The sequence below is a fragment of the Salarias fasciatus genome, chromosome 9 (assembly GCF_902148845.1).
Source record: "Salarias fasciatus chromosome 9, fSalaFa1.1, whole genome shotgun sequence".
In the NCBI taxonomy this organism is placed as follows: Eukaryota; Metazoa; Chordata; class Actinopteri; order Blenniiformes; family Blenniidae; genus Salarias; species Salarias fasciatus.
In genome coordinates, this window is record NC_043753.1 from 4,091,719 (window position 1) to 4,106,145 (window position 14,427).

Below are 14,427 nucleotides of genomic sequence, written 5' to 3' on the forward strand. Positions count from 1 at the left end.
AACCATCTTCCCCTTTCTTTAGCCTGTGAATCATTTAATTTGGGATCTGTTAAATGTGCCAGACATATGGAGAAACAGAGCTTGTCGGTCCTATTGTAGACGATGTAGAGGTGACGCCTCTTACGCTGTAACACCTCATGTTCAAGAGTGCATTCTAATTTTCTTTTAACTCCGCCTCGCGGGTCACGTACAACCTGTACAACGAGTTCGAGTCCTGCGTCGGCAGCAACATCTGTATTTGACTGAACCATTTGATCGAGTAAGTTTTCAAATGCGGGGAGAATGTTATCACCATGCTGGTCAACAGTGAAAGAAACGTGCTCTCGCACATTCTCACCGACAATTTCCAATTGAACCAGGTCATTACGGTTAGATTCCGACCTGGTTCTCTCTGCAAGATGTTCGATGACTCTCATAACATTCTCGTAGAACTCTGCTAGATCTGGTACAGTCTGTGTATTTGGAAGGTTTAACGTCTGTCTTATCTCAACATTATTAAATCGATCACGCAAAATTCTTGATGCTGAAGCATCATTTTGCAAATCTGAATTGGAGCAAGATGGTTCTGAGTGGGGTAGACAGGGAGGAGGGGGAGGAGGAGGAGGAGGAGGAGGAGGAGGAGGAGGAAGAGGAAGAGGAGGAAGAGGAGGGGGAGGAGGAGGGGGAGGAGGAGGAGGAGGAGGAAGAGGAAGAGGAGGAGGGGGAGGAGGAGGAGGAGGTTCATGACTGACACTGGGGTATGATGCTGACGAATCGGAATGGTAACCAGACCCAGATTGAAATGCACTCGGTGATAAATTCACATCGTTTATTATGAATGATTCAGGATCTCGAACCAGGCACTCTAACAGAAAGTTTAAGTCTAAAATGCGCGCCATGGGGTTTTAATTTTTCTGAAATCACACTGCTTGGGGATTTTCAATCATTTATTTTTGAATGTCGTGCTTTACTGCTTCAGGATGTTTTATTTCTTTTTTTAACAGGACAAGGCTTGCTCTAAGCGCTCATCCATGAGCCGTTGCAGATCACCGTACTGAAGATATGCTATCCCACCGCGCATGAAGCTCCAGTTCAGAACGTCGGCAGCAACTGCTTTGGCCTTCCGAAGCGCTGTGTCGAAAGCAGCATTTCTAACGATGCCGAGAAGAGTCCGGTCGTCTCCCAACTCCGTATCTCGAACAAAAAAATCTAAAAAAAAAAAAAAAAATGAGGATAGAGGAAAAAGTCACGTATAGGATATATATATTCCCCAATTATGTACAGAACACTTAGTGAGAACAAAATAAAGTACTTACCATTCACATAGTGGATGTCCGCACCATCCTGATGTGGTGGTGGTGGTGGTGGTACCTCAGCCGGGCCTTTAAATGAAAAGAAAAAAAAATTGAATACATATATACATGTTATAAATATAAAGTTTTTCTCCACATCTCAGTCGTAAAACCTACCCCTCAGATCATCGTCAGTCTCGCTGTCATGTCCAGGATCAGCCTCAGGCTCAGACACAGTTTCGGGGTCGTGATCAGCGATCGGTGGAGATGGTGTTCTTGGAACGAGAGCTGAAAAAATAAATAAATAAACAGATAAATAAAATTAATCAATGGATCATTTAAGACTGAGTAAATAAATAAACAAGGAATATAGAAAGAATAAAATACATGCCTCTGAGCTCCTGGATTGTAGTAGGAGGCTCGGTCTGCGTAGGCCCTTAAAATACAGGAATAATTTAAGAAAAGGTTACACACATGCATGACATTATTATTTTATCCCACCATCAATATTTAAAAAAAAAAATCTTACCAGTGAGATCGACCACCTCGCTTGTATTGACAGCGGTTTCTACTCGACCAGGTGCGAACAGGAGATCTTTAATATGAAGACGATCGTCAGAAGTTTTATTTTTTATTTTAAACAAACTTAATAAACTTTAAAAAAAAAAAAAAAGACTTACCGGAAGTACAGAGGTTGTTGAGGTCTCCCGAGACTTGAGTGTGATCAATGTCGTCGAAACGGCTCAGAGCTAGGAGACATCAAATAATTACTTTAAAAAAAATATATATATATATATATATACTCATATGTACAACCAGGTATGAATCAGATCAGATAAACCTACCCCGGGAAAAGCGAGCTCTTACTGCAGAACCAGAAGTCCCTGGAGTGTCTTCTCGATTTGGAGGAAAAACTGGAAATTTAAATAAAACAGAGATAGTGAGACCTCCATAATGTCTTGAGATCTCTGAAGATTTAAAAACAAAAAAAAAATTACCCCTGGTACGGAGAGAGGATAACTCTTGTAGAGAATCCGTGATAATTGACCTATTTCTTGTCAGATTCTGACGGCCTGTGTTTGAAGGTCCTGGGGCTTCACTGGCTGTCGAGGTCAGATTTCGAGTCTGATTATCGAGCCTGTCCAGCTCATCTGTCAATCGTAAAAACAAAACAAACCTCATTAGATCCCATAGACGATTATTCTCAATTAAATACAGGATTGATTTAACAATTTACCAAAATCATCCCGGGTCAGGTTAAAGTCTTCTTCTTCTTCTTCTTCAACTTAAAAAAAAAAAAAAAAAAAAAAATTAGTTAAACAGGGGTAAAAACATGTTTTAAAAAAAAAAAGAAATCCATTTTTGTCTGATCAAATAACATGAAATTTAAAAACCATGGTACTTACATCGAGAATGGGTCGTCGGCTCTGTGGATGATGATGATTCACCGAAGAAATTAGTCTTGTCTAGAAAAATATATTAAAATGCACTTTGTTTTCTCGCTCTCACACTTTTTCAAAGAGAAAATAATTTTCCAGTCCATTCGTCCTACCGGCCATCTTGCGGTGTTATTGACGGGGTGTTTGGTTTTTTTCTCAAGCAGTGATCTTCTTCTTCTTCTCTCTCCTTCCTCGCTCTGCCTGTTGCAAGCTGAAGTGACTGACTGTCACTTATATCCATGCTAGCTAGCTATTTTGCATTTGCATTTGTTTTTTGGTGGTTTTTATGACTTTTGATCCTTCCAATAAGATCACAGGATCGGCATGAGGTGTTAGAGAGAGGTTGGGTCTTGGAGGAAGTGAATATTCTTTCTGAGGGGAAGTGTAGTAGGGTGTGAAGAGAAGCCCAAAGATTCTTGTACGAATTAAAATTAGACCGGATTTACTCTTTGTGAGAAACTGATCACGGATCAAACAATACAAGATAGAAGAAAGATAGACTTATTGTCTGTCCATGGTGGTGATAGAAATTCTTCTTTGATAGGATCCACCAATAAAATATAATTACACAAACATGCTAAGACGCATGCTCACGGGTAAAGAGATGTTGAGAGAACAGTAGCGGATAAAATAAATATGTAGAACTCTCTGTCTTATTTTTCTTTTGTTCAGGAGGAATAAAACATTTTTTATGGGGTTGTGGTACTTTGTAATGTCTTCCTGAATGTGACTGTTGAAATAGTGGAAAAAGTAGAGGACGAAAACTTAAAGATCTTTTTTTTTTTTATCCTTCGGACACAGGTATCATAGTTTGTTTCTGAGAAAAGTTTTGACCTGCTCACAATCAATTTTCTTCTAAGAATAGCATATAAATATTGTATCTGAACTAAACAAACTCTTTTTTTTTTTAAATTTTCTATCAGAGTGACCCTGTTCATAAGACAACTTCCTATGCTGTTCCCACAATCTACTCCCAGACGTCCCCTGCTCGTATGCTATCTGATAAAAGCTTTGAAGTAGACCTGTCGAACTAGATTACCCCCGTTTTATGATCCCTTCTTTTTTCTTCACCTACGGAGGATGCCTGACTTCCTCAGATCAGAACCCACCCCGCTCCCATCCTCGCACCCAGACATCTCGCTCGGATGTGACTTCCTTCTACTTCCTTAAATCAGGCACACCCTATGCGTCTCTGTATGGTGAGGTCTTGTTTTCTACCCAGAATCTGCAGCTGTAGCTAGCTTCAAACACTCACACCCTTACAGTAGGGTCGTAAACGATCAAACAGTCAGACAGACGGAGGGGGAAGACTTCAACAGTATTTTTATTATTCGAGGCATAGTTTAATCAGAAATACTTCTACAAGAGTGAAATCAATCGCTACTGACTAGTAATAATACGGCTTTATCATCACCAACACATTACGCAGAATAGAACAATCCAAATTCATCTGCAAAGCAGAATGAAGTCTGTCCACTTCATCCGAAGGACTGAGACCGAGCCCGCATTGAATGGAAAGTGAGACGGCATCGACAAATAGCGTGTACAAAGATATTATGTGGTACTTAGTTGTAGAAAGAGAATCTTTAGACAATTCGTGTACAATTCCCGCAAATACAGAGGACAGACTGGAATCGGAAGCACTCGTTATAGTGTTTTGCACCATAACCCACCATGCTGCATCTCCCCGACACGACCGGACTTGAGCATGAATTTTTTCCATGCGTTGAATTTCAGCATCGGTAATCATACTGTATGCACAACCCAGGACTCTCTTACAGATAACATTGGTTAGAAGTCTCTTCAGCTGAGAAATAACATCATCTAGCTCGATAGTTTGACTTAACAAATTCCCCATCTTTCCTCCTCCTTCTTCTTTTTTTTCTTCTTCTTGTTTTTCACTCACTCTTCCAGCAGTCACTCACAGCAGAGAGTTGATCAGTGGTCACGGACTGTCCGACATCAGAGTCGTAAAAGTCGCAGATCAGCTCTGCCACTCTCCGAACAGATTTGACCTCAAAGATCAGGGTTTCCACGATCGCTCTGATTCTCTCCTCGTCGGAACGGATTTTCCTGAGGATCAACAGCTTTTGTATGGATGGGAACAGCTTGGGTGTGAAAAGTCTGGCCATCAAGCGGTCGTAATGCTCCGAAAAATAGCCATCTGTCTCAACATCAAGACACGGATGATGCTTCTGACTAGGGTGATTGGTTCTGCACCCGTAACAGGTCTCCTTCTGGTATCTGCCTATCACCAGGTTCAGCAGGTGAAGCAAACCCAGTTTCACTGTACCGATCAGACCAGCTGAGATCCAGCCGTCGACATCATCCTCTCCAGATTCTCCAGCACTTGGCGATGTAGGCCCTGCACCTCCCCCGGGTTTGACCAAGACCGGGGCAGCCTCCTCCTCCCCCTCCTCCGCTTGCACAGGAGCGGCCTTGCCCGCCTGCACCAGACTGCGCTGATGAAGAGTTTCAAAATCACAATTGCAGGCCAGTTCCTCGTTGTTGAAGCCGGTTGTCGGGTGAGAACAGGGAGACAACGAAGATGATGATGATGATGATGAAACAGCTTCCTCGTGGCTGAGGGCATGAGGACAGTCGCACGTCAGCTCATCCTCGTTCAGGACAGAGGATGGTCCGTATGCAGAAATATTCGGGTTCTGAGAGCATGATAACAATGATGGAGAAAACGCTTGAAAGTCTTCTTGTTCTTCTTCCTGGCTGAGGGTTTCAGAAAATAAAGACAGAGAGTCCTCACTCAGCAGATCAGGGTACCCCGGATGAGGACACTTGAACCCGGCAGAAAATCTCCTGTTGCTGTACTTCTGCATGGCTGAAGTCGAGAGAGAGCTCCTTTTTATATGTCGAGGAAGAAAAAAATAACAGATGTACTGACGCCACAACTTCTCCCACCTCTCAATAAATAGTCCTCGACGACATGTACGAGGCAGAAGGCGTGGTTTAAAACGTAAGTGTTCTTCTCACGCTAACCACGTCTCTCCAATCACGCGAGTTGTGAAACAGAGTGGTTATTTTTCCACCATTTTCTTTCATCTTCTCTATCATTGCATCAAATGGTAAGTCAAGAATCTTTCTGTATACTCCGCACTCACTGTTAAAGGTTTCCAAAACAAAACTATCTGTCGGCCGTTCGTCGTTTGACGATTGCATGCTCGCACGGAAAAACCACCGACCGCACGCCACTGTTTTAGTCTGCCATACAGCACAGAATCTCATCTTTCGCTGATCAATTTGTGAATCAGGAGACTGTGTTAAGCGGGCACAGTCTCCTGAATCTTTATCCCTCGTACACCAGCTGTGATACCTGTCAAGCAGCATCGTCAGAACACCCCAATCGTTCGATGAGACAGCTGTCTGAGACGAAAAAGGCCCAAATTTCTCATTGCCGTCCAACTGATAAAGACAGAGTTCGCCAATGTCATATTTGAAGAAAAATCCCCAGCTACCTCCAACGCCGTATGAGGATAGAGACCATTCCTCATGTAACAATTCTTCCGGGGGCATCTGAGTCCGGTAAAGGTATATAACGCTCTTTTTCGGCGTAGTGCCCAACATTGAAAATTCATTAAAAATTGTGACAGGAGTTTCGCTGATGAGAGATTCCGGCTGCGTCTTCATGACACGTTTCTCCGCCATCTCCGGGTACAATATAAATTCACCCCCTCTAACCGACTGTCTGGCTCCTTCTCATCCCTTCAGATGTGTCAACACCTAACCCGTCGTAAAAACTTCAAAAGACCTCAGACGGAAGGAAGTTTGGGGGGGGGGGGGACAAATGCGCAGTGGACATACGCTGGACAAATGGTGGACATATGGCGAGGGGAGGGGTTTATTGGGGGCCATAAATCTTTCGTTTGACATATAATATCCTATTCTGTTTATATATATATATATATATATATATATATATATATATATGTGTGTGTGTGTATGGGTGAGTGTGCATGTGTGTATATGTATGTATATGTATGTATACATACATATACATACACACACACACACACACATATATATATATATATATATATATATATATGTGTGTGTGTGTGTGTGTATATATATATGTATATGTATTAGGGCTGTCAAATGATTCAAATTTTTAATCAGATTAATCACAGCTTACAAATTAATTAATCATGATTAATCACACATAATCGCAATGTCCAACTATGTCTGAAATATACCCCTTTTTCCTGTATTGCATTAACAAAAACGACAGGACATGATTATATATATTTAACACGTGATGTGTTTTATATTTAAGGCTCCAAATAAAATAAATATTCAAAAAACTAAAACATGCACACCATAACATATTGTCTGTGTGTACAGTGCTCCTTCTGCAGCCCCTCTAAAGTTGGCTTTTGGCAGGAGTTACATTTTTAGGTCTGTAACAAAATGTAGTAGCACAATAAAAGTGAAACTAAGAGAAACCACACTTTATTCTTGCACAATTAAACAGGTAATTCTTAGCCAGTGTTCCTGTTTGTGTGGAAAACAGAAAACTGCTTCAACATTTTTTTAATCAAACAAGTAGAATCCATGGGGCCAGCCGGCTTATCTCCCTCCATATTGCTGTCTTCTTCTGTTTTGATAAATTACAGTTTTTCTCCACTGGTTTGGCTCATTTCTTGAAACCGAAATTACAGTTTCAAAACAACATGGACAAATCTCCAAACTACGCTGTAACTGCTCACAACAGAATGGCATTTTGCATTCATGTCATCACATTGGAAATGTCTGAGTACATGTCTCAATGTCTCAGAAAATCTTTGCAAATGATTAAGCACTGTAAGGATAGATTTAGCACAATTCCCAAGTGAATATGTCATGTCGATATAAACTGATTGATCGATTCTCAGTCTAATGGTTGTTTTCTCCAAAACATATCAGCCTAATTTCATTGTATCAGTCACCACCTGCAAAATCATCTGTTCAGCTGTCGAAATTAGTCAAAAACACACTTCAATACCATGAATATCAGACATGGATGTGTTTGAATGAAGGCGAGGAGGACAGTCAGGAGGGTGAGGAGGGAGACCAGTGAAGAAGTGAGCTGTGAAACTCCAGCTTCATTTACACTACATTGGGCTACATACAATTTTCCTTTTTGTTTTGTTACCTACACAAAGGAGGTTATGTAATCACATCGGTTTGTTGGTTGGTTTGTTGGTTGGTTGGTTTGTGAGCAACATTTCGGAAAAAGTTATCGACGGATTGCAATGAAACTTTGTGGAAAGGTGGGTCTTGGGCTAACTTAGAATCCATTAAATTTTGGTGACGATCCGGATCACTGTCTGGATCCAGGAATTTTTTAAAGGATTCTTTATCATTGAGAGATAGGACAGTCTTTGACATAGTTGGGCATAACTCAACAATAAATGACAAGGGGGCTCAGCAAAAAATTACAGTAAGATCTTCAAGGACTCTAAGAGATATCAGCTGCTGATCCAGATCAGGAAGTATTCCGGATACCAGGATCCAGAACAGACAAAAATAGGGGGATTCGGGAGTGTCAGTCACTGTGAGGAAACACACTGAGATATGAACATGCAACAAACAGCTTTCTCCCAGATATTGTTTGTGTTGGGGAGAAATACAATGTTTTTTTTTTGTTTTTTTTTTTTTCATCACATATGGTGTTCTTATTGTTGTTGGTGACTGATTGGAGCTGTGGCGGAGGTCTGCGCCTGTGCCTCTCTGAGTGTCAGATTCTAGTTCTTTGTTTTTTGTTTTTGTTTCTTTGTTTTTATTTTACAGTATATCGACTCCGATGGATGGAAGTTGCTTTGTGAGTAAATAAAAATTCTAACAGTTTCCTTGGAGGTATGAGAGCGATGTGTGAATCAGAACTTGAAGGTTCTTCTTACTGTAAAATGCTTTTTGTCTTTATTTTCTTATACACAATATTTTCTGATATATAAAAAAACCCAAAGAAGAAAATAAAAACTATGACAGTCACCATTATGAATGAAGGACTGGGCCCAGGTAGAAAGGTAGATGAGGAATATTTCAGTGGTCCTTTGCGCTTAAAGACAAAACATGTAAACATTTTGACTGTCAGTGCTCACACAATGTCAAAAGAACAAAGCATTTTGAGGACATTGACCTTTTGTTTGAGAGAGAAATTTAGTTTTTCTGCCTAAGTGAACTGTTTTGGAAGAGATCTGATCTCTGACAGGTGAACCGTGGTTCTGCTGAACCGTCCAGGTTGTTTTTGGCAAGAGAACCAAGAGAACTGAGAACGTCTGGTCTGTTTTGAAAAATGAGCCGAAGCTGTTGAGAAGGATCTTTACCTTTTGGAGGCTCTGACTGTTTATATGGGGAAGAAATGAAGCTTTGAAACATGTGTGAACAGTTTTGAGAGAGAGATGAGTTTTTGCAAGTGAGCTATGGTGTTGAGCTGAACTGTGAGACCATTTTGCCAAATGATCTTCGAGTTTTGAAAATGTAATTTCAGTTTCAAGAAATGAGCCAAACCAATGGAGAAAAACTGTAATTGACCAGGCCTCCTTTGCCTCCTGTCTGCTGCCCGTCCATGCTTCACATGTCCACGTGGGTGCACGTTGCGCGTTGGTCCGCATGACGTAAAAATCGTCATGAATTCCTGTCCGCTGGGGTCCGCGCAGACCGATCCGCGGACGTCCGCGCAGCAGACAAAACATGACGGAAAAAGTGAAAGTAGACGGAGCTGCAGCCTGATGGCTCCACTGAAAGACACGGAAAGAGTGAAAAACTCGTGGAAAGACAGAGCAGACTCTGTCTGGAGGGAGGAGAAGGTCTGCAGACAGAAGTGAAAGTAAATAATCGCTCCGGCGCCGCCCCGCGATTCAGAAACAGAAAAAAAAGGCTAAATAAACTTTAATACTTAATGATAATGTACTGACAGGGTATGTGCTTAATTTTCTCTAAATAATCCGTAATAAAGGAGCAGATAAACAGTCTGTAGTGCCGAAAAAGCTTCTCGATCAGCCGAGGCTGAGGTGAGGCTTCTTCTTCTTCGGTTGCTGGCAGCTGGGCACTACCGCCACCCGCTGGTAGAGGTGAGGCTTGTCATGATGCGCATGCGTTAAACTGCGTTAAAAATTTTAATGAGATTGATTACATAAATAAACGCAATTAACGCGTTATTTTTGACAGCCTTAATATGTATATATGTGCATGTATATATATGTATATGCATAAGTATAATTCCTGATGTATGTCTGTATGTTAAAATATGCGCGAAAAAACACTTCAAAATGATTAAGTAGAGGCAGATTATATACAGAAATTAAGTATTATTTGGGGGAAATGTTATGCTGTGACTGTGTATGAAAAGTATAAATATGTAAATGTAATCACTGTAGGGGGTGTGGATAAAAGGGGTAGGATTTAATAAGTAACTTCTTCCTACTCCATTTCGAACATGCAGATCGGTAACACATGCAGGTTGTTGCTGAAGTCTTCGTTTTCTTTTAATTTTACTATGCATGTGTTTGTTTCTGGTGACGACCAATTTTTCGTTTTCTTTTGCATGTTTGAAATAAATAAATAAATTCATTCATTCATTCATTCATTCATTCATTCATTCATTCATTCGTCCAATGAGTGAAGCTCACTCTGAGCCAACAGAAACACTGAGAGCTGCATCTCTTCTTGTGTTTGGTGTCTTTGTGGATTCTGTACCTGGACTCTGCAGGAGCAGCTGGCGTCTCTTCCCTGTCCACAGACTCTGCTCTGTCCTCCTCTTCACCCACATCACTCATCTTCAGTCAGGCTGAGAGAGAAACCAGCAACAAGAACAAAGCTGTGAAACCTGTTGAAGACTCACTGTCAGCGATCAGACTCCTCTCATGTGGAACCAGCTCCCAGTGTCAGTTATGGAGGTTCACACAGTCTCTACTTTGAAGGTTAAGACTTTTCCAGTGAGTAAAAACTAACAGAGCTGGTTCAGGTCACATGAGATCAATTTTCACACATGCACACAGAGTTGCTTTTGTTCTCAACAATTTGACATTTTGACATTAGAAGACAAACATTGGACAAACTCTCACCTGCTCCTCCTCCTCTGACAGTTGACTGGAAGTTGAGAGTCTGAACTCACTCAGTTCTTCTCTTCTTGTTTCCTGGTTGGACTGTTGAGCAGCTGCTCCTCCTCCTCAGTGTTTCTTTGAAATCACAGCCTCACAGTGCAGGAAGTGTGAGACATGAATCAGCCTATCAGAATAAGATCCTGTGTTTTGGATGCAGCGTGAAACAGAAAGTAAAGAGATGAACTTCATGTCACTTGAAGATATTACAGATTTCTCCATTGGTTTCTCTCATTTTCTGAAACAGAAATTACATTCTCAAAACAACAAGAACAAATCTCCAAACTGCTCTGCAACTGCTCACAACAGAATGGTGTTTATCATTTAATCCCATTGGAAATGTTTTCGTACTTGTCTTAATGTCTCAGAACATCTTTGCAACTGATTAAGCACAGTAAGGCTCAATTCAACAAGTGAATAGACATGTTGATCTAAACTGATTGACTGATTCTCAGTCTTGTTCTCTCCAAAACATATCAGCATCATTTCATGATGTCAGTCATCACCTGCAAAATCATCTGTTCAACTGTCAAAATGAGTCCAGAACACACTGCGATAACATGAATACCAGATATTGATCTGTTTGCATGAGGGTGAGGAGGGTGATCAGTGAAGAAGTGAGCTCTGAAACTTGAGCTTCAGTTAAAGCACTGTAGGCTCCATACATCTTTCCTTTTTTTTTTTGTTTGTTTGTGTTTCTTTCAGTATGTTGAACTCTGATGGATGGAAGATACTTTGTGTGTGAATAAAAAAAAACAATTTCCTTGGCAGTATGAATGCAATGTGTCAAAACAAAACTTGAAGGTTTTTCTAACTGTAAAACAATTTTCTCTTTTTCTTATACAATTTGTATTCTGTTAGCTAAAAAAAAAAACAGTACAGTAACCATTGTGAATGAAGGACTCAGACAGGAAGGGAGATGAGGGATATTTCAGAATTCTTCAGCCTTAATGATAAAGCATCTAAACATTTTGACTGTTCGGGCTCACATGATGCCAAAAGGACAAAGAATTTTGAGGGCATTGACCATTAGCTTGAGAAAGAAATTTAGTTTTGACACCTGAATGAACAGTTTTATAAGAGATCTGAGCTTTGACAGGTGAACTGTGGTGTTGAGCTGAACCATCCAGGTTGTTTTTGACAAGAGAACCGAGAGTCTTGAGAACGTCTGGTCTGTTCTGAGAAATGAACCAAAGCAACTGAGAAGGATCTTTACATTTTGGAGGCTCTGACTGTTTACATGGAGAAGAAATTTATCATTGAAACATGAGTGGACAGTTTTGGGAGAGAGATGAGCTTTTACAAGTGAACTATGGTTTTGTGCTGAAAGTAAGACTGTTTTGCCAAATGATCTCAGAGTTTTGAAAACATAATTTGTGTTTGAAGAAATGAGCCAAACTAATGAAGAACAACTGTCATATTTGCAGCAGGCTGGTCAAACAGCCGACACGCCTCAGAATCACGACTGCTTCAGAACGAGGAAATGTTGAGCAGCTCAGGAATGCAGTTCAACATGAAGATCAGGACCAGGGATGAATAACAGAGGCTCCCTGACAGCAGTTACTACAAAGTTCAACAACAACAACCAACAACTCAGAGACCTTCAGTCCTAATTTGAACTCTTTGATGCTGATTTTAGATTGTGGAATTCATCTCTGAGTGTTCAATGTGTTGAAACGTCATTCCAAGTCACCAGTTTTTATCAAAGCCACACTCGTATCACACAAGAAATTCTTTCCGACTTCTTCCTGAAGCACTGAAAACATCCTGACCTCACTGAATGGCAGAATCACACTCCTCCCAAACCTGTTTGGACCTCTGCTGCTCAACAATGAGTCAAGAGTTTGAATTGAGGCCAATAGAAACACTTCACTGTTTTCAGTGACTCAGAGATTTAAATATGGAAGAAGAGTCAAACTGATCATGGTTAAAAAAAAGGGAGAGCCAGCAAAATAAATGATTCAGAATTTGTAAGAAAAAAATAATTTACAAAGAATGTTTTTGAAAAACAAAAATGAGTAACACATTTTTAAATCAAATGTCACATCATTCCATAGTTTAACTCCAGTGAAGAAACATTTCCTTCCAACACCTTTGTTCGCTTTAAGCAGAACAAACTTGGAAACAGCTCACAGGTCAGACTGAGTCTCTATCAAAACTCCTCCTGAACAGAATCTGGAAGTGAGTTTGCTCTGAACAGCATTTGGATTATTTCATCATAAAGAAAGTAATCAACTTTCTTAATACACGATTCAGCAAACAGTGGAATTACTGGGAGCAGATTCATTTGCTCTGTCCATGAAATGTCTTCCTGATTTCTATGAAATATTGATGGTATTTACAGTTGATTAGAAAATTAAACCTCAGTTCTTCATGTTAAGACATGTGAGGAAGAATAAGTGAACACACACACACACACACACACACACACACACACACACACACACACACACACACACACACACACACACACACACACAACTTTTAATCCAAACACTTTCACATCAGAAGACAAAAGTTGGACAAACACTCACCTGCTTCTCTGACAGTCGACTGGAAGCTGAGAGTCTGAACTCACTCAGTTCTGACTCACCTGGATCACCTGAACACAGCAGCTCACACCCTCACAGTCCAGGAAGTGAGACACGAATCAGCCAATCAGCTGCAAGCCTCAAATCCAGAACAGTCTCAATGGCCACGTTTACATGGGTCAAAAATCCTCCTAATAATCAGATTGGAAGCTGATTGTAAAAGTCTCATATAAACACCTGAGTGACTCCGCTTCACTTGGAGCAGATGATATTTCGGGTTTGACGAGGCAGCCGACTCTAATCAATAATCTGTGAAATTGTTTTTGTATTTGTTCACATGTTTATTTCCATCCTCAAAGCAAAGAGACACATTGAAAAGTGAAAAACACTTGTTTATTTATTTTAAATTAAGTGAAAATAAACATCTCTGTTGTTTTTGTCGATACTTCTGGTGAGGTTCACTCAAGGATGAGGGTTGAGAACTGGGTGGAAACAAACCAACCTCAAAAATAGAGCAGACAACGCCACCTGAGGAGTCCCACCCCAGGAAGGAAAATACCAATTTCCAACAGATCACACAGGTTCAGTTGCTTCAGGAAGAGACGTGGCTCAAACTGAAATCAATAACATTTATTAAATAATTAAATAGATTAGAATCAACAATTAAATTGATGAATCCCTGGAGTGCTGAGGAATCAACCTTAAAAGAAAGACAGTGAATCGCAGCGAGGTGCACAACTATTTACTGAATCACTTCAATGCTGTTAACATTAAAACCATTCCACTGCAGGCAGGTCCAGGAATACGGTGACCGTCGAAGGAGGTCCGAGTGGATGGAAGCTGCATGGGGCACGGTGGCCAATTAAATGCCGGGATTACCACACAGCAATCACTCACCCATCCACTCTCTGCCACTTGTCCTTTCCAGGGTCGCGGGGGGCCGGAGCCAATCCCAGCTACTTCAGGTGAGGGCGGGGTCACCCTGGACAGGTCGCCAGTCTGTCGCAGGGCCAACACACAGACAACCATTCACACCAAGGGGCAACTTAGAGGGTGACCAATTAACCTGACATGCATGTTTTTGGACCGT

At 40.9% G+C, this 14,427-nt stretch overlaps 1 protein-coding gene across 3 annotated transcripts; it reads right to left on the reverse strand.

Moving 5' to 3' along the window:
* Window positions 1-446: 446 nt before the first annotated feature.
* LOC115393948 (uncharacterized) lies at window positions 447-13,387 on the reverse strand. 3 transcript variants are annotated; one of them, XM_030099060.1, is made up of 11 exons: window positions 10,403-10,720; window positions 2,678-2,737; window positions 2,509-2,556; window positions 2,270-2,422; window positions 2,117-2,185; window positions 1,952-2,020; window positions 1,801-1,866; window positions 1,663-1,707; window positions 1,449-1,559; window positions 1,296-1,361; window positions 447-1,188 (listed from the first exon to the last, which is right to left on the reverse strand). In XM_030099060.1, the coding sequence occupies exons 1-11, from the start codon at window positions 10,473-10,475 to the stop codon at window positions 977-979; spliced, it is 972 nt and encodes a 323-aa protein (XP_029954920.1). In that variant the 5' UTR covers window positions 10,476-10,720; the 3' UTR covers window positions 447-976. The 3 variants fall into 3 exon arrangements, with proteins under 3 accessions (XP_029954920.1, XP_029954921.1, XP_029954922.1); XM_030099061.1 differs by lacking the exons at window positions 447-1,188; window positions 1,296-1,361; window positions 1,449-1,559; ... (4 more) ...; window positions 2,270-2,422; window positions 2,509-2,556 and adding exons at window positions 10,771-10,949; window positions 13,341-13,387 and having other exon boundaries at window positions 2,633-5,434; window positions 10,403-10,493; XM_030099062.1 differs by lacking the exons at window positions 447-1,188; window positions 1,296-1,361; window positions 1,449-1,559; ... (4 more) ...; window positions 2,270-2,422; window positions 2,509-2,556 and adding exons at window positions 10,771-10,933; window positions 13,341-13,378 and having other exon boundaries at window positions 2,633-5,434; window positions 10,403-10,493.
* Between the last annotated feature and the right edge of the window lie 1,040 nt (window positions 13,388-14,427).